General features: G+C 42.7%; 1 protein-coding gene across 5 annotated transcripts in view; it reads left to right on the forward strand.

Annotated features, from left to right (window-relative positions):
* The window catches only part of LOC102964685 (activity dependent neuroprotector homeobox), a 33,883-nt gene extending 16,528 nt beyond the window's left edge, over nt 1–17,355 (forward strand). For all 5 annotated transcript variants that reach the window (XM_042980156.1, XM_042980155.1, XM_042980157.1 and 2 more), the window contains 3 exons: nt 9,384–9,496; nt 11,297–11,389; nt 13,175–17,355. In XM_042980156.1, coding sequence (XP_042836090.1) covers nt 9,389–9,496; nt 11,297–11,389; nt 13,175–16,282 — 3,309 coding nt within the window. In that variant the 5' untranslated portion in view covers nt 9,384–9,388 and the 3' untranslated portion in view covers nt 16,283–17,355. The remainder of the gene's footprint in view (nt 1–9,383; nt 9,497–11,296; nt 11,390–13,174) is intronic.
* The last annotated feature ends 5,299 nt before the right edge of the window (nt 17,356–22,654 follow it).

The following is a 22,654-nucleotide window of genomic DNA, read 5'->3' on the forward strand; positions in this document are numbered from 1 at the left end:
CTCCTTGGGTGCTAATAATTACTGTGAGAACATTTCGGGTATAGGTTTTCATGTGGATGTATGTTTTTATTTCCCGGTTGCTTTTGTAACAAAAATGAATGGAACTTTATTTGCCAAAAACAGCCTAAGAGGTAGTTGAAAGCAGACCAGCCTCCTGCCTAACCCTGTTCTCCAGAAAAAGAAAAAGGATCACCAAAGCCTCTTCTTTCCCAAGCAGTTTTTGGAGTAGCATGGTTCGAGTATTGATAATTGGAAGGTGGTAAAAGAGAGACATAGGATACGTCTGTTTTTGAAAAGCTGTCGTTTTACTTAGGGATACAAAGGTTGTGGTTTTCGTTTTGAAGGTATTATTACGATTTAAATGTCCTTCCAGCGTGACTGTTTAGTGAGTTGGCATTCATGGTGATGGTAAGAGCACTTTAGAGCAAGTGGTCTCAGAACTCAGTTCTTGTTTCAGTTCTCTGGATCTCACGGGGCCATCTGACCTGATATATGTGCGAATTCTTAATCCCAGTTTCACCTCTTGAGCTAGTTTAGTTGAGCTTGTATAAGGTCATTTCAGTCTTGAGTTTTGAAGTTTTGGCGCGTGGAGATGTATCTATTTGACATGCTCTTGTTTATTACCAATGTCAGACATCAGACCTTGGTCCAAATGGGTAATGGGAGGAGGGCTGCATCCTAGATCTGAAGATGACCTTGAGACCCAGCTCTGCTCTGTCACGGACAAACTGATCACCCTTGGGTCAGGTGCTTCACCTCAGTTGCTAATCTGTAAAATGAGAAGAGTTTAGATTAGGCAACCCTGAGGCTCTTTCAGTGATTCACAGTGTTCCACTTTAGAATCGGAATACTCTTGCCCCTTCACTTGAAAAGATACTTAAAGACTTGATAATTACTTCCCTTCAAACCAGACGTGGACTCAGTACAGATTTTTTTTTTCTCACCAACTGAACCACCTAATACTGAAACACGCACGCAGCACATATTTAAAAAAAAAAAAAAATCTTGGTTAATCGTCACATGTGAGGTGGCTGCCACCAACACAAATAACACCTTTCAGGAGCATTAATTTAAAAATAATATCCAGGGCATGCCCAGTGAGTGGAACATGCGACTCTTGATCTCAGGGTCATGAATTTGATCCCCGTGTTGGGCAGAGAGATTACTTTTTTAAAAAATAATAAAATTTGAAAAAAAAACCCCAGTAACATCCAGAACTAGAGAAGTGTTGTCCCATTTGACCTTCTGATTTATCATATCTGGAATAAGTTTATTCAGGGCACCAAAGACATTGACAGACTGGAGCCTGTCCACTGGAGATTGGCTTCTGTGATAGCAGAAGCAATGGTGAAAAGAACTGAGTGTGGGTAACTTGGAGAAGGGGGAATATTTGGGAGGAGAAAGGGTCTGAAAAACGTGGAAGGCTGCCCTGTGGCTAGAGGATTAAAGATTTCTGTACCCGGACTGAGAGCTCTAGGCTTGTGGACAGAGCTTTCCGGCGTGGGACAAGCTTCCTGGCAGGGTCTGTGCTGTGCTCACTCAAGGTGATCAGGCAGAGAGATGATCTTAGAGCAGGGCTGCTTGTGGGAGGGATTCACCCATGGTTCGTCAACAGTGGCCAAAAGTGTTCCTATGACCAAATGTTGTACAGGATGCTATATTTGCATAAATATACTCATGTTGCCATCTACTTACCAAAAAAATAGTATGAAAGCTTAAGGAATTTAATCATTGATTTGGTTAAGACTTGAAGAACGTCAAAATGTCTTTTTCTGGAGGCAGTTTTGTATTTGACAAGATTAACTCCATTGGGATTTATTATTATCAGAGAATAGTAAAAGTCAATGCAGTTAGTGGATAAGAATAAAACAGAAATTGGTTACATTTCCTGCCTGCTTCTTTATTAACAGGGTTCTAACATGATTATCCTAAGCAAAATAATTCATTATTCAGATTTAGTTTTTGGTACAAGTGTGTCTTCATTTGCAAAGTAATTTCTCTTTCTCATCCTCCTGGGCTTTCCTAATAAACCCCTGTTGTGGCCTCAACACTACTTCACAATTTCTGTTAATTAAGGAGAAGGGAGCCTAAACTTTGTTTTCTTACCTCTCATGCTGCACAGTTTTATCTGCTAATCCAGAAGAGCATTCTGCTCCTGGATTATCAGTTACATTCTCTGGTATTTGGGATTGAGAAAGAGAGATGATAATTAGAGCTGCCTTTCTATGAAGAGCCTCTGGCATCTGCAAGGTCTTTTGCCCAAGTTTATAGGAAATTGAAAGATTAGCTGCTTCTGTTCAGGACTGTGGCTTTAAAAAAAAAAAGATTGAGCAGGGTGATTGCTTCCAGACTGAATGTTAGGCTCTGGGCTCTCAACACTGTCACTCATTGGAAGGTTGTTCTAGAAAGGCTTTTACAGGGTTTATTTTTCAAAATACAAACATACAAACTTTTTTACGACTGGTTTAGTTTAAATGTAGGACTTAGTGACACCCTTAAAAGCAAATAAGATGTGTCTGTTCACTGCTTCTGATCCCAGAATTATCAGGAAAGATAAGCACTTAACTGATTATAAAAGAAACTGTGTTTTACAATAACCACAGTTATGCTCTGTGATATCGACTGGTATTAAATATGTTGCTGAGGAGGTGGTAAGAGGAAGAGTGAGCGCACAAATATGGAAATGTTTTCTTTCTGCCTAGTTTTTATTTTAATGGGTCCTAAATGTTTCCACAGAGATGTCACAAGAGCTGTTTTTAAAAAAAAAGTACATCATAGGTAGCATGAAGATTTCATGAAAATCTTAAAACGTCTGTGCTTCCTAAAAAATAAAATTTAGTTAGCGATTTAAACTTAAAATATATCTGACCCTTAAACCCCAGTGTGGGTTATAAGATCTTTATATAAATAGTTGAATCCTTAGAACATTGGAATACTTTGTTTTCTTAATATCAAGGGTCTGAATTTCTTCTTACATGTTAATTTGGACTGAGGATGTTTTCAAAAATGTAATTGTTTATATTGTAGTAGTTTGAATGTCTTCCTAATTCTTTATTAATTTAGAAAATAACAACTGCCATTTTTCTTCACTAGTAATGGCATAATTTCCGGCCTTTGATCCCACCCCCAGCCCCCAGTAAAAGATTTTCCCAGATGTGTATTTTTCTTTACAGCTTGATGTAGAAAGGTTTAAAAGACAACATCAAAGTATAAACTGTACTTTAATCCTTAGGCTTATTGTGGGCTTCTGATAACCATACTCTGATCAGACTGTAATTTTAGGTAGCGGAGATTTTCAGTAAACTACTGGAATTCTGCTGTAGCCATCAAACTTCTTGCTTTGGGTGATTGCCCACCAGGTCCCGATTCTACATTTCACAACTGCCACCTTGGCATATATATTTGCTTTAGAAACAGTTTAGGCAAGTAACTATTTCAAGGAGATTCTCGGGAACAGACTTTTCCTTTTTTCTCTTCCCATTTCAACCTGAGTCCCTCTACTTTTTTATAATTCAGTTAAGATTTGTTTAGAAACCAGGGTTTCCTCTTCAAAGGGGGTGTCGGGGGTGTTGAAAACCCTGGTTTTAGACTAAGCAGCTTATGTTTAGGTGTTACCAGGAAGAAGTAACCATTCCTGGCTAGCTCTCAGTGCATTGTTAGAAACATTTGCTTAAGATAATTACAAGTTATAATCACTCACATAACTGATGCATTAGTTGTCATTCGGGTATGTGCTTAGATTTTGGTTCCCAGATACGAGAAAGTTGCACTTATACTTGGGGGTGATGGAAACTAGGACATGCTGTCATATTTACTTCTGTATTTTCTGGCATGTTAAATTAGCACCATATGTTCTTATTAAGAACTTGGGAAACATAAGAATGCACATAAAAATATGAAGAATTGTAATACTGAAAAATCCCATGTTACATCCACACTTGAAGGAAAAGTTTGATGTGGGGCTTTTTTTTTTTTCTTCTGGCTTCTTTGATTATCTGTGCCTGGTCAAAGGTTTAAGGTTGGGTTTTTTGTTTTTGATTTAACTTTCTGTGGGCACAGTTATGTTTTCTGCTTTTCTTGTACCCCTAAAAACAGAGACTAAAGGATGCTATCCTTGATCTGATGGCTTTGTGAGGGACCTTATCATACATAGACCAGCCTCATTGACTCTTGGTACATCAGGTCCTGCCAACCTTGCCTTGAGCCAGATAAACTAGCACCGTCTGTCGGATTCCTGTTCGTCTTCCTAACCCAGGAGAACCTGAGTATGACACCTAGCTTGATTCAAGCCTTTCGGCAGAGATTTTGCTTCCTAAAGGATAATTCTTTTTCTCAGATAATGGCTTCTTTGCTCCTAAGGAAAGTTCACAGTGAGGTAGTATTGTCCTTCCTGTGTACAGATTCAGCCTGTATAGATGGTACGTCCTCATGAGACACACTCACTCTGCCTCATTTACTCTCTTGGTATGTGGAGTAGAGAAGTGTTTTTGTTTTTGGTATATGGAGGGGTAGAAGGAGTATGTATTTGGTGAGTCTTCAATACGTGTTTTCATTTCATCTCTAGCTTAGGGCTACAGATCTCAGATTTTCATTTCTGCCATCTGACTCGTGCTTTCTAAGAAAGTGCATGAGTAGGAGTTTGGCCAGGATTATTACTAAAACTTTAATGTGTTGGCCCCAATCAGTAGGTGTGGATATAATTCTCAAAGATCAATAGGAAGGAGTGTGGCTGAATCATTCAGCAGCAGTGAATTTAAATCATTCTCAAAAATTGATATTTTAAGTCTAGTTCATCAGATGGCATATGCTTACCCAAATGCTACTTATTTTCAGTTGTTAATAAAATACTTGGAAATGTTAACTCTTATTAATAGGTCATTTAGGGGCACCTGGGTGGCCCAGTCAGTTAAGCATCCACCTCTTGACTTCGGCTCAGGTCATGATCTCCCAGTTCGTGAGTTTGAGCCCTGCGTTGGGCTCTGCACTGACATTGTAGAGCCTGCTTGAGTGTCTCTCTCTCTCTGTCTCTCTCTCTCTCTCTCTGCCCCTCCCTCCCTCACAGGCTCTCTCAAAAAATAAATCAATATAAAAAATAAATAGGCCATCGAGCTTTTAGAATTTAGAAAGTGATTCTTTTCATACAGTGTTTGTTTTAATGAAACCAGGGGCCACATCATCTTTCAGAATGACTGTCTTCCTGGCAAACTCTTATTCTTCCTACTAGACTTAATTTACAAATGTAATTGCTTGGCATAAAGTTCTTCATCTTTTCTCTTGCTCACTTCCTCTTCTGTGTCCCACTGCCCAGTGGTCTACTAAGATTTTTGGTTGCAAGGGACATGAACTAAGCTTAAGCAGAAATGGGCATGTACTTGGCTCTTGTTTAGGAAAAGTCGAACAGGTGTCCTTCCTCCCTCTGCTTTCTGCATGTAGTAGTAGGTCCTGAATCCTTTTCAGCATCACTGTCAGTCTTGTTTGGGCACATGTCCAAGTAACTCTACCAGTCAGTGTCTGTCTGTAGAGATAGAATACTCTTAATTGGTGTACCTGAGTCCTGCACACTCTGCTCTAATGGAGGAAGGGCCTCCTAATGGCACATCATTTGTACCAGGGGTGGCTCCAAGGGGGAACGTTAGCAGGTAAAAACAACCATCTTTTTTATTCCAGTGCCCGAGTGCCTACTGTGTGCTCTATAGGTCCTGTCCCTTAGACACGATGGATTTTTGAAGGGAACGACTAGGTCCTGTTCATCTCCCTTTTCTGAAGTGACAAACAGGTGAACTGTGGTTCCATTCTATTATATTGGATATTATCCCCTTTTTTTGCCATGAGCTGAAAGGATTATGGTATGACTGAAGGGAGCTCTCCTTGGTATTGAGATAATGGTGCAGACCTGGTGAAATAGCCATCCTCACGGCCAGGGAGGTTCAAGAGAAAGAACTAGCCACGTGGGGACAAATCTGGAGAGGAAGACTATCCTGCATTCCTTTGAAAGCCCATCACCAGACAATTTTAACATTGTAAGATGTCTTCCTCCCTAAGAGTAATTGTTGTAAACACTTTGTTTTTAGCTAAGTGAGGGAACAGCCCTTAATCCCAGTTGATTTCTTATTTACTCTGTTCCTGCCCCTCAGTCACTTAAGGTATGGGCCCCTTGTCCAGGTTTCTAATTTAGAGGGCTTTTTAGGGGTGCAGAGGAGGCCAGGAGTTACTCTTATAGAAGTTTTAAAGTATGAATCAAATAGATAACATGGGTGAACCCTAAAGCCGGCAGTTGGAGTTTTTTTGTTTTGTTTTTTGTTTTTGTTTTTTTAATGTTTATTTTTGAGAGGCAGGGGAGGAGCAGAGAGAGGGGAAGATACAGAATTTGAAGCAGGGTCCAGGCTCTGAACTGTTAGCCCAGAGCCGGATGCGGGGCCCGAACCCACGAACCGTGAGATCGTGACCTGAGCTGAAGTCCACCTTAACAGACGGAGCGGAGCCACTCAAGGCACCCCGAAGTTGTTTCCTAACAGCAACAGGCTGGGGAAAACAACAACATAGGGCTCTTGAGTTCTTTTTCTTATCATCCATACTAATCCTAACATTCACAGATAAGAGTTTGTTGGAAATGTTCTTTTGGAACCTTTGGCTTGTAGAAAAGCTTGACATAACGGTGGCCCCTATAGGAAGGAGGAGAGCTCCATTGCTGGAGGGCAGGAGTAGGAGGGAGGCTTCTTTGCTTATATTCTTACACTGTGTGCCTGTTTTGTGCAGTGTTTTACTTAAAAAACAAGAGTCTTTGTAAATGTTTTTGATAGTGCTAACACGATGAATGAATGTGTTATTCTCGCTCCAGATGGACATAATCTTGTAAGTGATCTCCATAAGCAAGATACATGGAGGGTACCTCCATCTGGGGAAGGGGGTAGAAAGGATTCCCCAGGTAATTTAAAAAAAAGAGAAAAAAACAACTGGCATTTTTTAAAGTTTATTGTTTATTTTGAGAGGGCATGAGCATGACTGGGAGGAGGGGCGAGAGAATACCAAGCAGGCTCTGCACTCCGTGCTGAGCCCGACACGGGGCTCAGTCCCCACGACCTGTGAGATCATGACCTGAGCCCAAATCAAGAGCCAGACGCTTAACTGAGCCACCCAAGCACCCCCCCCCCACCCAAAAATGCCAGGAATCTTAACTCCGAGTATTCTGTATCTTTCAGTGTAAACTTAGGCTCCTCCTAGTTGCTAATCATTAAAAAAAACCATTTTTGTACAACATTTTCTGGTAAGCAATGTTCACTATATATCTGTTTAATTCAGCCTAAGTAAACTTGAGATTTACTGTATGGCTGAAATACCAAGTTTTATAAATTATAAGTTTCTTGTAGCTAAGCTCCTTTATGAGCATACTCACTTTTTCAGACCTATAGGTTTATAAGTCGGGTACCTACCATGCAGTGAGGTGCTTCAGTTGGAGGTCTTAAAACAATTTTGCTTGCTGTGAAGGGTGGGCACTTAGGAGAATGAGTTTTCCTTTATCCTCTGCAGCAGTTGAGCTCCCCTGGATGTTTTCTGTGTAGGTGGGTGGCTTCGGTGGTGGCGACATTTCCAGATCATTGGGCATTTGTTTTGCTGAGATGTTGAGCTGCTTCTATCCAGGAGGCAGGGGAGACCAGTAATGGCTGCCTTCTGGGCCCATCTCTCCTCTGAAGTAAAGCAGGACTGACTAGGGAAGTTCGGAAAGAACTGCTGGGTTTGGGCCCACAGAGTTTATGAATTGAATAAACAAAAATGTCCCTTCTCAGACTTGGGTGCTTACGGGCATCTGTTTGATGCCTGGGCTCTTCAGAATTAGCCTGTAACATTTTCTGTTATTTCTGAAACATTTCTATCAGGTGGCTTTCTCCAAATGACCTAGTTTGGGGAATGGTTTTATTAAGCAACTAGTTAAAAAGTTTCAAAGAGATGATTTAAAAACAATTTAGCAATAAAATTTCCACAAGGAATAATGGATTTGGTCTTGAGTGCACATTAATTTGTATGCAAAGTGACTTCTGAGTCCCCTATTAACCACTAGGCTGATTAGTGGAGGGCACAGTGTGGAGGGCACCGTACTCATGCTTCTTAGCTGATAGAGGAGTTTGGTGTTGAGCATGGGAAGGCTGATTTTTTTTTTTGTTTTTTTAGTGAAGTGCTTTGCTTTTTTGACCTCAATTACACTTCAGTACTTCATGTAGAATATTTTGAAACCTCTAAGTTCTGGTGACATACCAAATTCTAGGAGTTACTATTTGCTTTGGTGTAGGCTTCACACTCTTCCATTTTTCATAGTCCACAATATTGATTTTTGGATTCGAATGATAAATGAGGCAACACGATACTGTATTACATTTGGATTAGTTGATTATGGTCGTGCTAAAAATGGTAGTGATGTTAGAGAGTACCTGCCTTTATTAATTAGAAACCCAGATTTGCATGTATTAAACTTTTAATTCCTGATGCTTTGGCTTTCAGGTTTGCCTCTAGTTTGGGGTTTTGGAACTCTTTGATATCCTACAATATTCATTTGGACTACTAGATAAGTTCTTACCATATTTTATAGGAAAATATAAATGATCATGTTGAAAGCCATACAAATACTAATTTTATTTTCTTAACTTTTGTTTTTTAAGGAACTTGGTGAAGTGGATCTAAATTTCTGCTTTAATGTGTTAGGTCATTTAAATAATTTTTCAGTTCCTTCACACATATATAGGCTTTTCATTTTTCAAAAGGATCCCCTAAAATCTGTAACACAGCACCTGCTCTGATGCTGAGTGCCTAGCTTTCCCCATCACCATGAGTGAGTGCCTTTGTCCAGGTGTGGTGCTGGCTGGGGGGCAGGCTACACAGCCGTTAGTGTCTGTAGTTGGGATAGTATATGGAAACACTGAAGGAGATTTCTTTAAGAATATCATAGCAGCATGCAGGACGGTTCCCAGAAAACAAACACTTCCCTGGCACTCAAAATTATGTGGCAATGATGCTGGAATGGTGAACATTTTTCTATTTTCAGAGGCTCAACATCACAAGGAGAAAAGCACTCACACTCAATTTTAAAATAATCGGTTGGTATTATTAACCTAATTCTCCACTTTAAGAAAACCAGTGTGGTGATGAAGTTAAGCTCTAGAATTGTGCCAGATTAGACTCCTAGTCCATCTATGATGTAAAATGTCCTGTTAGACAAGGTCACAGAGCACTTATTTTGCCTGCCTGCTCTAAGTATCCGAACAGACTAGGTAAGGGTGTCTGCTCACCTTCTTTGTCAGTGGGCCAGGGTTTGTGGTCCTGCCATCAGTGGAACTAGGAAATATTACAAGTTGTACGTGTTTTGACTTGACTTAAATTTTTTTTTCCAATAGAAACTATGTTCCAACTTCCTGTCAACAATCTTGGCAGTTTAAGAAAAGCCCGGAAAACTGTGAAAAAAATACTTAGTGACATTGGGTTGGAATACTGTAAAGAACACATAGAAGTAAGTAGCATGCCATTTTTTAATTTTAACATGACTCAGCTTCTGATCCATTACTTTGTGTCAGCAGCCAGGATGGTTAATTCTTAGCTGGGATTCTGAATTTTAACTGCAGCATTAGCTTCCCCAGAGCTTTCTCAGTTGGCTAAACTTGTTCCCTTCTCCCTAAAATGGGCTTTTTCATCTTTGCATCATGAAGCAAAAGCAGTTCTACCATTGAGGACATAGTTTACTAGGCGCTTTAAAATGGTCTCTAAATCCAGATCCTTAGAACAACCCCTGGGGGAAATGTAGGAATTCTCATCCAATTTTCAGATGAAGAACCGGTAAAGAAATAGGTTCACCTCACAGCTGAGCGTATGGCAGGGTCTGTCTGCGGGACTCCAGAGCCTGTTCTCATTCTGATATGCCTGAGTGTTCTGGTTGACCTTCTGATTGTTGAGGCGTGGTGGTTTGGGTGCTTGTTGTCTCTTTCCTTAGGATTTGAGCAGTCGTTGGCCCTTTTGACCCATCATAGACGATTATCTTCCCCTTGTGTAACAGTTTGGACTTTTGCAAACTGTTTTTCTAACCTGTTTATTCTACGAGCTTTTAACAGCCCTGTGGGATAGCCAGTGTGCTGGTCTCCTCCTTTTCCAGATCTCCTTGCTCCAGATCTTGCTGGTTAGTTGGTCAAAGCCTCTGGTTGAAATATTTAAAGCCGTTTTCCCCTCTAGCCTTTAAGTTCCAGCTGGCCAGGGACCAGAACTACCTTGCCCATCCACGTATAGCCAGCACCAAGCGCAGTGCTGGGTACATAATAGGCACTCAGTAAACGTTTGGATGGAATTGAAAGTTAAAAAGTGATTTCCTTCCTACAACGGGTTTTCTTTTCCGGATTCCCATGAGTAATACTCTAGGGGTGTATGATGAAGACTGAAGCTTCTCAAAAGTGGGCTTCTCTAGTTACGTTGTCCCCAAGCGTGGAAGTTCACTGCCTCTCCAACCCCACAAATTCAGGTAGATCTGCCCAATGAAACAGTCCATCCGCTTCCACTTTGCACTCAGTTGGGTAATCTGCATAAGAATAAATGCACATGTGAAGATACCTTTCCTATCCTGCATTTGATGTGTTCCTCCTGTTACTACGCCCATTACATCCTCTGGAATTTATACATACTTGATTTTTCCACAGGGAACTGTGAACCTTTTAGGAGCCAAGAGGAATTTTCTCCTAAGACTTTGCTATCTTCCTGGCCTGGGGGGAAAATGGGCCATTAAATTTTTATAGGAGAGTATAAATTTAACACAATACTGCTTACTTTCTTCAAATAGCTTTCTTTCTTCCTTTTGTGGGTTCAGAAGTCGTGAGTTTTCCTCCCAGTCCATTTCTACCCACCCCCCAACCCCTCCCCCCCTTTTTTTTTCCTGCAGAAACAGAGTATCACGTCCATGGTGCCTTAAGCAAACATTGCTAGTTTATATTCCATTTTAATACTACAATTGATGAGTTACAATACTCTAATGAAAGGGGCTTTGGTATTAATATGTGGCTGAATTTTTTACTTAATTAGAACTTCAATTGGTTTCCTTGGAAACCTGGCTGACCATTTAGGGGAATGTTTGGTTGTTAGAAGATGTTGAATGCAACTTCCATGTGCCTTTTCTATTTCCTAATAGCCTGATCGTTCCTCACTTTTAGTTCTTGGTGGGGTTGGTTTTTCTGTGTGTCTCCCCAGCTCTAGCTAAGAGATGGGATTGGAGTCAGGTTGGGCCAGAGTTGGTATCATGATGTTTTTGTAAACTTCTTTCACTGTTTTCTAGGATTTTAAACAGTTTGAACCTAATGACTTTTATTTGAAAAACACTACATGGGAGGATGTAGGACTATGGGACCCTTCACTCACAAAAAATCAGGTAAGTGGCCGAGGGGACTTAACAACAGCATCCTTGGTACACCCCCTTGTCAGCTCTAGGCTTTTTCATGATGATGCATTGTTTCGTAGGCAGCAACCTGGTGTGGAAAATGTCCATTTCCTAAGTGGCAGGGAAAACTGGGAAGAATTTGTCTTTTTTGTCATTGGACAGAAACTTCAAGTGTGAGAAGAGGAAATTTTGTTACTTAAAGGTTCTGAGGCCCAGTGTGCATCAGCATTCCCTCACAGAAGTACTTTGTCTCTTTTGTTTCTGTTTCTAAAATGTTCCCTCCAACATTCTGTTCATCTAGGTCATCCATCATTATTTTTGTGTCTGTCACAATTCTTATTTTTTTGGAGAGGGTATTTTTTTCTAGGTTGGTATCATCCGACCGCTGTGGAGCAGGGTGGCTTTGTCAGGATGGCAGTGACAGGTGTAGCTTAAATTTTTACAGATTGGAATTAAAAACACTATTAGGTAGTTCAAGGCACCAGCAAGTGTCAACAGGTGAAGATGTGACAGAGAGAGTGGTGTAGGTGGTGGTTCCTGTCCCACAGGGAGAAGTGATTGTCACTGCGGACTTTACCATTAACCTATTTCAGTAGCGATTGTAACTCTAATTATTGATCTGTTTGTCCATCGGAATATACTTAGGGAATTCCTACTTTTCAACTCTGTGTCAGAAATCTGATAGTATAGTTACTTGGTTGTTTTCTTCTAAAAGGTATTAACCAGAAGTCTTAGAGTGTAAAAGCTTTCCAGTGGGACATGTCACTTAATTCGGTTTTATGAATCCCAGAGCTTCGTATTCTAACACTAAATAAGGGTTGAGCTTTAAGGAAAAGGGGAGTATTTAATATTGCCGCAAACCAGCACCTGAAACAAAGTAAGTTTCTACGGAGGAAAGGTGGTCTCTTGCCCAGCTGGTGTTTCACCGGTCTTCAAAGGACAAACTGCACAGGTGCTAATGAGCATAATTCTGGAAGTTGCTCTTTGAAGTCAGTATATTCTGCAATACTCGTTGGCTTTTTAACACCATGCATTGCTCATAGTCTGTAGGAAATTTTTATTTAACTTCTTAATTTGAGTCAAAGCAGCTGTCACTTCATTACTTCTTTTGAAGCTGCTCTTGCTTGAGAAGAGAGCATGGCTTCTAGAAGAAAGGCTTCTAGAAGAAAGCAGACTCTTCAAATCAGTAGCTTTTTGATCAGCAATGAAATCTGAATACTACACTGTACTTCGATCAGAGGGAAAAGATGTTCTGAGATTTTTGAAGATTCTCCATGATGGGAAGGATAAAAGGTGTATCTTTATGTCTCACTGCCTAATTGCACACAGCACTCTGGGCCCTGAGTTTTACTGAAGAGTAAGTCTGAAACCTTTAGTGATTTACTGATTCAGGGAGTGAAAGTGATTTCACAGGGTTTATTCTTGTCGTGTCTAACTGTAAAATGTTTATCTTTGAAGCCATTTGTCTTTGGCTTTTCTAAAACCAATCAGCAAATATGACTTTGATCTTTTCTAAACATTGAGGAAAACTGGAACGGGGTATTTTGTTTATACTCTGGAAACAAAATTATTAGATTTCAAACTGCTTTTCCATCTGGGTTTATATTTTATAAATCCATTTTGCAGAAGGAAAAATAATTAATGCATTACAGAGTTTCAGTTCTAAAAATATCATTATATCTCTATTAAAAATAGAGGATGTCTGGGGGAAGACCCAGAACTTGTTAGCGCCTATCTGAAGTGGCATTCTCATTCCAGTTTTTGTCTTTTCTTTAGGACTACCGGACAAAACCTTTTTGCTGCAGTGCTTGTCCGTTTTCTTCAAAATTTTTCTCTGCCTACAAAAGTCATTTCCGGAATGTCCATAGTGAAGACTTTGAAAATAGGATTCTCCTTAATTGCCCCTACTGTACCTTCAATGCAGACAAAAAGACTTTGGAAACACACATTAAAATATTTCATGCTCCAAACGCCAGCGCACCAAGTAGCAGCCTCAGCACTTTCAAAGATAAAAGCAAAAATGATGGCCTTAAACCTAAGCAGGCTGACAGTGTAGAACAAGCTGTTTATTACTGTAAGAAGTGCACTTACCGAGATCCTCTTTATGAAATAGTTAGGAAGCACATTTACAGGGAACATTTTCAGCATGTGGCAGCACCTTACATAGCAAAGGCAGGTGAAAAATCACTCAACGGTGCAGTCCCTTTAGGTTCAAATGCCCGGGAAGAGAGCAGTATTCACTGCAAGCGATGCCTTTTCATGCCAAAGTCCTACGAAGCTTTGGTACAACATGTCATCGAAGACCACGAACGCATAGGCTATCAGGTCACTGCCATGATTGGGCACACAAATGTGGTGGTTCCCCGATCTAAACCTTTGATGCTAATCGCTCCCAAACCTCAAGAGAAGAAGGGCATGGGACTCCAGTCGAGAATTGGTTCCCTTGCTTCTGGAAATGTCCGGTCTTTGCCATCACAGCAGATGGTAAATCGACTCTCAATACCAAAGCCTAACTTAAATTCTACAGGAGTCAACATGATGTCTAACGTTCACCTCCAGCAGAATAACTATGGAGTCAAATCTGTAGGCCAGGGCTATGGCGTTGGTCAGTCAATGAGACTGGGTCTAGGTGGCAACGCACCAGTTTCCATCCCTCAGCAGTCTCAGTCTGTGAAGCAGCTACTTCCGAGTGGAAATGGAAGATCTTATGGGCTTGGGTCGGAGCAGAGGTCCCAGGCACCAGCAAGATACTCCCTGCAGTCTGCTAATGCCTCTGCTCTCTCATCAGGCCAGTTAAAGTCTCCCTCCCTCTCCCAGTCACAGGCATCCAGAGTATTAGGTCAGTCCAGTTCCAAACCTACTGCAGCTGCCACGGGCCCTCCCCCAGCCAATACTTCCTCAACTCAAAAGTGGAAAATATGTACAATCTGTAACGAGCTTTTTCCTGAAAATGTCTATAGTGTGCACTTCGAAAAAGAACATAAAGCGGAGAAAGTCCCAGCAGTAGCCAACTACATTATGAAAATACACAATTTCACTAGCAAATGCCTCTACTGTAATCGCTACTTGCCCACAGACACCCTGCTCAACCACATGTTAATTCATGGCCTGTCTTGTCCATATTGCCGTTCAACTTTCAATGATGTGGAAAAGATGGCGGCACACATGCGGATGGTTCACGTTGATGAAGAGATGGGACCTAAAACAGATTCTACTTTGAGTTTTGATTTGACATTGCAGCAGGGTAGCCACACTAACATCCATCTCCTTGTAACCACATACAACCTGAGGGATGCCCCAGCTGAATCTGTTGCTTACCACGCCCAAAATAACCCTCCAGTCCCTCCAAAGCCACAGCCAAAAGTTCAGGAGAAGGCCGATATCCCTGTTAAAAGTTCACCTCAAGCAGCAGTGCCCTATAAAAAAGATGTCGGGAAAACCCTTTGCCCTCTTTGCTTTTCAATCCTAAAAGGACCCATATCTGACGCACTTGCACATCACCTACGAGAGAGGCACCAAGTTATTCAGACGGTTCATCCCGTGGAAAAAAAGCTCACCTACAAGTGCATCCATTGCCTGGGTGTGTACACCAGCAACATGACCGCCTCGACTATCACTCTGCATCTCGTTCACTGTAGGGGTGTCGGAAAGACCCAGAATGGCCAGGATAAGACAAACGCACCCTCTCGGCTTAATCAGTCACCAGGCCTAGCACCCGTGAAGCGCACTTACGAGCAAGTGGAATTTCCCTTGCTGAAAAAGCGAAAGTTAGATGAGGATAGCGATTCGCCCAGCTTCTTTGAGGAGAAGCCCGAGGAGCCTGTTGTGTTAGCTTTAGACCCCAAGGGTCACGAAGATGATTCCTACGAAGCCAGGAAAAGCTTCCTAACGAAGTATTTCAACAAACAGCCCTATCCCACCCGGAGAGAAATTGAGAAGCTGGCTGCCAGTTTATGGTTGTGGAAGAGTGACATTGCTTCCCATTTTAGCAACAAGAGGAAGAAATGTGTCCGAGACTGTGAAAAGTACAAGCCCGGTGTGTTACTGGGCTTCAACATGAAAGAACTAAACAAAGTAAAGCACGAGATGGATTTTGATGCCGAGTGGCTGTTTGAGAATCACGATGAGAAGGATTCCAGAGTGAATGCTAGTAAAACTGCTGACAAGAAGCTCAGCCTTGGGAAGGAAGAGGACAGCTCCTCAGACAGTTTTGAAAATTTGGAAGAAGAATCCAATGGAAGTGGTAGCCCTTTTGACCCTGTGTTTGAAGTTGAGCCTAAACTCCCTAACGATAACCCGGAGGAACACATACCGAAGGTCCTTGCTGAGGATGCTTTAGAATCGGAGAAGCTAGACCAAAAAGAGGAGGATGGTTCAAAGTACGGAACTATTCATTTGACTGAGGAACCAACCAAACTAATGCATGATGCTTCTGACAGTGAGGTTGACCAGGATGATGTTGTTGAGTGGAAAGACGGTGCTTCTCCGTCTGAGAGTGGTCCTGGTTCCCAGCAGGTGTCAGACTTTGAGGACAACGCGTGTGAAATGAAACCAGGAACCTGGTCTGATGAGTCTTCCCAGAGTGAAGATGCAAGAAGCAGTAAGCCAGCTGCCAAAAAAAAGGCTACCGTGCAAGGTGACAGAGAGCAGTTGAAATGGAAGAATAGTTCCTATGGAAAAGTCGAAGGGTTTTGGTCCAAGGACCAGTCACAGTGGAAGAATGCATCTGAAAATGATGAGCGCTTATCTAACCCACAGATTGAGTGGCAGAATAGCACAATTGACAGTGAGGACGGGGAGCAGTTTGACAACATGACTGATGGGGTTGCTGAGCCGATGCACGGCAGCCTTGCCGGAGTTAAACTGAGCAGCCAGCAGGCCTAAGTGCCAGGCTCTCTGGCATCGGGGACCTGCTGCAGCCCGGAACTCTGCTCTCCTGGCGGCAGGACTGCACAGCTGTACTCTCACTGGCACTGCCTTCTGAGTGCTGGGTCATCGGGCTGCGGGGACGCGTGGCCACTGCAGCCCGGTGGTGGTTTCCAAGTCTGTGACACACGATCGGCTGATCGGGCTTCAGAACTTGCTGTGACAGACACGGTAAATAAATGTGAAAACCCAATAAGCTGGTGGCTCACGAACGCACGCGAGGAAAAGCAGAGGTTTACTTTTCTGCCTTCTCGACGTTTCTTTCCCTCTGTAAAATGTTTGGTTGGATGACCTTGGGAGGCGTTCTCCTGATTCGCGTGGTGGTGCAGGGCCAACAGACAAGCTGCCAGTCCCGTGTGTATAGTAGACTTTGGGGAAAATCAATTTTTTTTCATGTATTCATTCTGAATAGTTGAAATGTATATTTGTACAGTCTTTTAGACCTATTCAAGTGATGCCTATGATATTGTTATTGTGTACCCATCATAGATTTTTTTTTTTTTTTTTTTAGTGTTGCCCTTGCTGTGTAATAAACGCTATACCTAGTTTACCTAGCAAAAGCTTGAAACTGCGCTAGTATGGACCTTTGGACAGACTTAGTTTTTGCACATAACCTTGTACAATCTTGCAACAGAGGCCAGCCACGTAAGATATATATCTGGACTCTCTTGTATTATAGAATTTTTCTTGTTCTGAATATCCTTGACATTACAGCTGACAGAAACAAAAACTGGTATTTCAGATCTGTTTTCTGAAATCTTTTAAGCTAAAATCACATGCAAGAATTGACTTTGCAGCTACTAATTTTGACACCTTTTAGATCTGTATGAAAGTGTGTTGTGTTGAAGCAGCAAACCAATGAGTGCTGCATTTTTGGATATTTAGTTTTATCTTTAGTTAAACACCTCCCTGGTGTATTCATTTATACCATCTAATATATGACACACTGTTGTAGTATGTATAATTTTGTGATCTTTATTTCCCTTTGTATTCATTTTAAGCATCTAAATAAATTGCTGTATTGTGCTTAATGTAAATATTTGCTTTATTACACATTACAGTCCTGTGTCCATTATGTCTTGTGCCAGCCGATGCCATGGCTCACTTTCATCAGAGACGAGCCACGGCCACTGAGGAAACTTGTGAAAGACCACAATGTGCCATTGGCATAAAAGAATGCTTTCTCTCAAGGCACCTGTTACAAAATCTTTTGGTTTTGTTTTCGTCTTTTTCCTTTTTTAACTGCTAAAATAAACATCCTTGAGTTTTTCGGTTCCCCTTTTTTTAAGGAGCAGAGCCTGCTTGTGTGTGTAAATGTCTCCGTGATAAAAGGATGTAAACAGATTGGCATTAACGTGCAAGCAGAATGTTAATGCCCTGGCCTTCTTCTAAAGGAAGTAAATGTTGGTCTTCACCTTACAATGGGAACAATTGTACTCAACAGGCAACTTCTGTCAGCTTTTATTGTAATTCTCTTGACCATCTTGCTATTAAAAAGGCTTTGGAGATCACACACTTGGAGGACTAAGATGGAAGGAGCTAGCGTATTTACAGATTCCCAATAGCAACGTGGACTAAAGAACGGTTACGAGGAGGCAGTGTTAGGCAACATTTTCAGTAATTACAACTACGATCCAAAGCTCCAGTCCATACAAAGGGCAGAAGCACAGCAGGCACCTCTCGGGGCCATTGGTCTCAAGAGTTAAGTGGCTGGCTTCCATAACTTCTAAGCCTCCTTCCAACAGATAGGTGTAACGAAACCATTAACAAGACCAAAGAAAGTTGGAACGACTTCCTTCTAAAATGTTAAGTCCTGCTTCTCAACTACAGGAGAAAGTGCAAGAATAGACTAGAACATTTAGGGCATTTGGGGCTGGCATGGAGTTATTTTTAAGTCTGTTATACAAGTAGCTTATAAATTCTATAGACCCCAGCTCATAAGATTTAGGACAGGGTGTCTCCAAATTAAGATGCCACAAATTACCAAATCAGAAAAACTGGCATTGATAAAGCCTGTTTTCTCTTACTTAAGGATAGTAATAGCAGCTGAATTTAAGCCATCTCACACTTGGTTTGAAAGTAGTCTGCCTAATAAATTACTAGGTGGGAAGGACTTAGCCTGGACTCGAGTCCTACTCGGAGGTCTAATGAGACTTGAATAGACTAGTGGAGGGGGGAGGTATGTTCCTGGTTGGACTTTTGAGCAGAGACAGATGAGCATGCTTCCTTGCTAAGGTGGTGGGAGTGGGCATTGTTGGCATTCGGAAAAGAATTTAGCCACCTAAGAATTGGAAATAAAGAAGATCCCCAACTAGAAATGTTGCAGAAGTCCTAAAAGTGTCTCAATAAAAGCCATTTTAAAAGAATGTTGTTGCTACTGTTTGCTTTTGGAATAATCTGGAAGTAAAAAGCTGCAGCAATCTGCACCTTCTAATTAGAGAATGTCTCTGTGGACTGAACAATTTGGTGGATTTTCTTTCCAGGAAACTTTTTGCCCTTCGGGTTTTCTAGTGGCCAGGAGTTCTAGAGTCCGACTAGCAGCATGATTTCTCTCTCTTCAGTACATCAAGAAACTTTCTTGTGCCATCTTTGGTCTCTTGTAAAAAGGGCTTGTGTCCTCTCTTAAGAGCTAAGCAGAAAAGGATCTACACCTTTGATTGCCCTATAGTTGTGTATCCAGTCTAAGTGCCCGCTCATTTGTAAAGATGAACGCTTTTCAGAGAACAAAACCAAGTCCTTGCTAGATTTGAAAAACGGTCTGTCAAAGATGGGGGGGTGCCCCTCTGAAACACCCCTGGAAGCCATTAAACTTGTTGTCAAGTGAGTAGTGCCATACACGGGGATGGCTTCCCCACCTCGACGCCAGACTGCCAGCATCAAGCTCTCAAGATGGGAGCCCCCAAAATCCTCTCTAGGGGATTCTGTGCCACTAAAGCTTGAGAGTCAGTTTGAGTGATGGAAAACACTCTTTACTAATGAAATTAAGTAGGATGTATTAAATCTGTGGTTTTCACAGAGCATCAGGTCAGCCCTCTTGCCCCTTAGGCAATGGTCGGTCTTTTTTACCTGTTGTAACCCTTATTTCTAACCTACCCTGTTGCTCATTGGGTTGGCCCCAACCGCAAGCATGTCTCACCAAAGTGTCCTGGAGGAACATCTCAAGATGACTGAGCCCCGGAAGACTGGAAATAAAAGAGCTTGCTTCATCATGCATTCCAACTTACCAGTTATCAGTTGGGCCACCATGAGGTGGTCTGGGAAAAGACAAACTCTTGGTGTGTCAGCTTGGAAAAGGAGGCAATTTCTACCAACTACTACGTTAAAAATCGATCCAAAGTTAACCAAAGGATAGTCACTGTTAGTAATCCTTTGCATCATCTGGCTACTTTCCATCAACATACTCCACTTAAAATAACTTTAACATTGACTATAATTTAAATCTAAATGGAATTGCAAATAAAGTAGGAGTTGTATTCAAAACCAGCTTAAGAGGTGAAAAGTTCCAGATCCTGAAAATCCTACAGTCATGATTTCAAAGTGCTCTGAGTAAGAGGACACAGAAAGGAGGTCCATAGTCCTTTCCAGGGCAGATGATCTATGGATGGAATAAAGGGCAGCATCTTTACTATTTAAATGAGTTGTTGCAGCTGTGTGTTTTCAGAATACGATGTTCTTGCATCTGGTGCAAACCAACTGCATCCGCCTGGCCCGTGTTGCATGAATCTTGCTGGACCTTTAGTAATGTCTTATTACTAAGTGAGGCAAAATGGATATCCTAGTAAGTCCATCGCTCACCTTTTGGACACTGAGAAAGCAAGAGGCTAGAAGTAAAAGGGCTTTCCCAATATAGTTGTAAGCAGTGTGCTGGCTGCGACCTGGACTAGAGGGAATGTGACAGCAACGTTGTACTGACCGTGTATGTGAAGCAGCCATACGTGAGAGCCTAGAGATTAATGGGAAAGGCTGTGCACAACTTGCTAGTGGCTGCTTCCAGCAACAAGTCTAGGTATCAGGTTCCCTGGGAAGAGGGAGCCAAGAGAGACTCAAACACAGCCCTGTCCTCCAAGGAGCCCTCCTCCTCCAGGCCAGGGGCATGACTACACCTTTCCTCGCAGCTTAGCATACCTTGCGAGTACTCCAGTACCTTCTGAACATCCCTGAAATGTTCCTGGGACTAGTTGTAGAGTACTAGAGTTCAAGATAATTTGAGTCCTCAGAAGAGTCCTCCAGTGCCCCAATACCCATCCACTCCCAAGCTCCCCCTCCCCACCGCACCCTCCCCCCACCCAAAACAAAAAACCTGTGTAGGAAGACTAGCTCCAGGTTTGAGAAGCTAGCTTGTCCCAAGAGCCCAACTGGCACAGGGGAGATGCTGACTTGGACCCAGGACATCTGAGCCCACAGTCACTGGCATTCCAACCATACCGTGCAGCCTTGATCGTGGCTAAAGACCAGCCTCATAAGAAAGGTTTTTCCCTGCTGTGAGTGCAGAGACACAGGAGCTTGGTCTCTAAACCAACACATCAACACGTCACACTTTCCCCGACAGACACTGCGTCTCCCAAACTGCCTGTTCATACGGCCTTCTTTGTCGTCTGCCTAACAACCATTTTATGTACTTAGTAGGTTTCCGCTGCCCTTTTCATTTTTCTTTAAAGTTTGTTCGTGTTTGGGCGGGGGGGGGGGGGGGGTTGGGGAAGAGGAGTACAGAGCCTGACAGGGGGCTTGATCCCATGAACTGTGAGATCAGGACCTGAGCTGAAACCAAGAATTGGACACTTCACTGACTGAGCCACCAGGTGCCCCTCAACTGCCCTTTTTTAAAAGGAAAACTTTGCCTCTACAAGAAAGGACAACCAGCATCATTTGCCATTAACGAAGACATCCCTTAAAATAAATACAAGACAAAGCATTATACTAAAACTTTGTCATCTGTTCCTGCTTGCCGAGGGCTGTGAGTCTGAGGTTGGCTCTGCTTGTTAACAAGGAAAAGCACAAGGATTCAGGGCACACTAGCACCAAAATGAGACTTTTTCCTTGACCCAGGCAAGACAAAGAATTGGGGGAGCCTTGAGTCTCGGGGTGACTTCTGTTGCTTAATGGCATGCAGAGTGGCACCCAAGAGCCAAGAGGTGGTTCCGGCCCAGAGTGTTCCCCAGGGAAGTCTTTGCCCATCAATGATCGCCGAACTCTCCTCACCCAGCTTTAGACTCCTTTTTTATGAAATGGGAGTCTCACTGGCAAGACAATAGAAACTCCAACTCAGACTGTGTTTGATAAAAGGGACACGCAGGTAACACTATGCCTGAGTGGCAGACTGCTCAGCAGCATAGGCAAAGGCTCAGGTGCACCGTCCTTCTGTCCTGCCACCCACATGGTCACCTTCATCCTAGGCAGGCACCCTGGTGTCCATAGGGTGCTTCCCATTTACCTTGCCTGGGAGAGGGTTTCTCCTCCCTCCCTAGTGAGCAAGAATCCTGACGTTGGAGCCAATTGGACCATTCCAGAACTAGTTTCTGTGGCTGGTGGGCTTAGATCAGAGCTATCTCAGTGGGCCACTGGGAGTTAGGATGACCTTGATTGGCTTAGATCAGTCAGTACCCATCTCCGGAGCCGGGGTGGAATCAGTTCAACACAAACCAGAAGCCAACTCAAACCCAATTGCGCATTACACTCAGGAAGGCGGGAGACAGAGGTCAAGGGCCCTGCACTCTTCAAATTAAACCTTGTGCAGGATGTAAAACAAGAAGGTGTGGTTGCTGCAACCCAGGTAGCCAATCGCTGAAAATCCCCTGACTGCTGTTCTCCCAGAGCTCAGCCGCCTCAAGGCTGTGGATCCAAATCCCCTGGGGAGCTCGAACTCGGCCCCTCCCCCAGGGCTTCTGTTGTAGTTGGTCCTGGGCTGGTCCGGCCAATTCCCCTGTGCAACCAAGACTGAGAAACACTGTTTTAAAGACATACACGTGAACACGGCCTACAGCACGAGCCTTCCCCGGAGAAATACACTTGCCTGTGGCTTTCCTATGTAAGAGCATTGATTCCACTTCTCCCCATTCAACAAACATGAGTCGGACAGCTTAAGAACCCCCGTCTCTACACTCAGGCGACGTGTGTGTAGAAACCAAATTTTTTTTTTTTAATGTTTAAAGAGAGATGTTTTAATGTTGAAAGAGAGAGAGAGAAGTGGGTAGGGGGAGCCAGAGCTCAGAAGTGGACTCTGTGCTGACAGCAGAGAGCCTGACCCAGGGCTCGAACTCACAAACCGTGAGATCACGACCTGAGCTGAAGTCAGACGCTGAACCGACTGAGCCACTCACGTGCCCTGAGTCC

This window comes from Panthera tigris, chromosome A3 (assembly GCF_018350195.1).
Source record: "Panthera tigris isolate Pti1 chromosome A3, P.tigris_Pti1_mat1.1, whole genome shotgun sequence".
In the NCBI taxonomy this organism is placed as follows: Eukaryota; Metazoa; Chordata; class Mammalia; order Carnivora; family Felidae; genus Panthera; species Panthera tigris.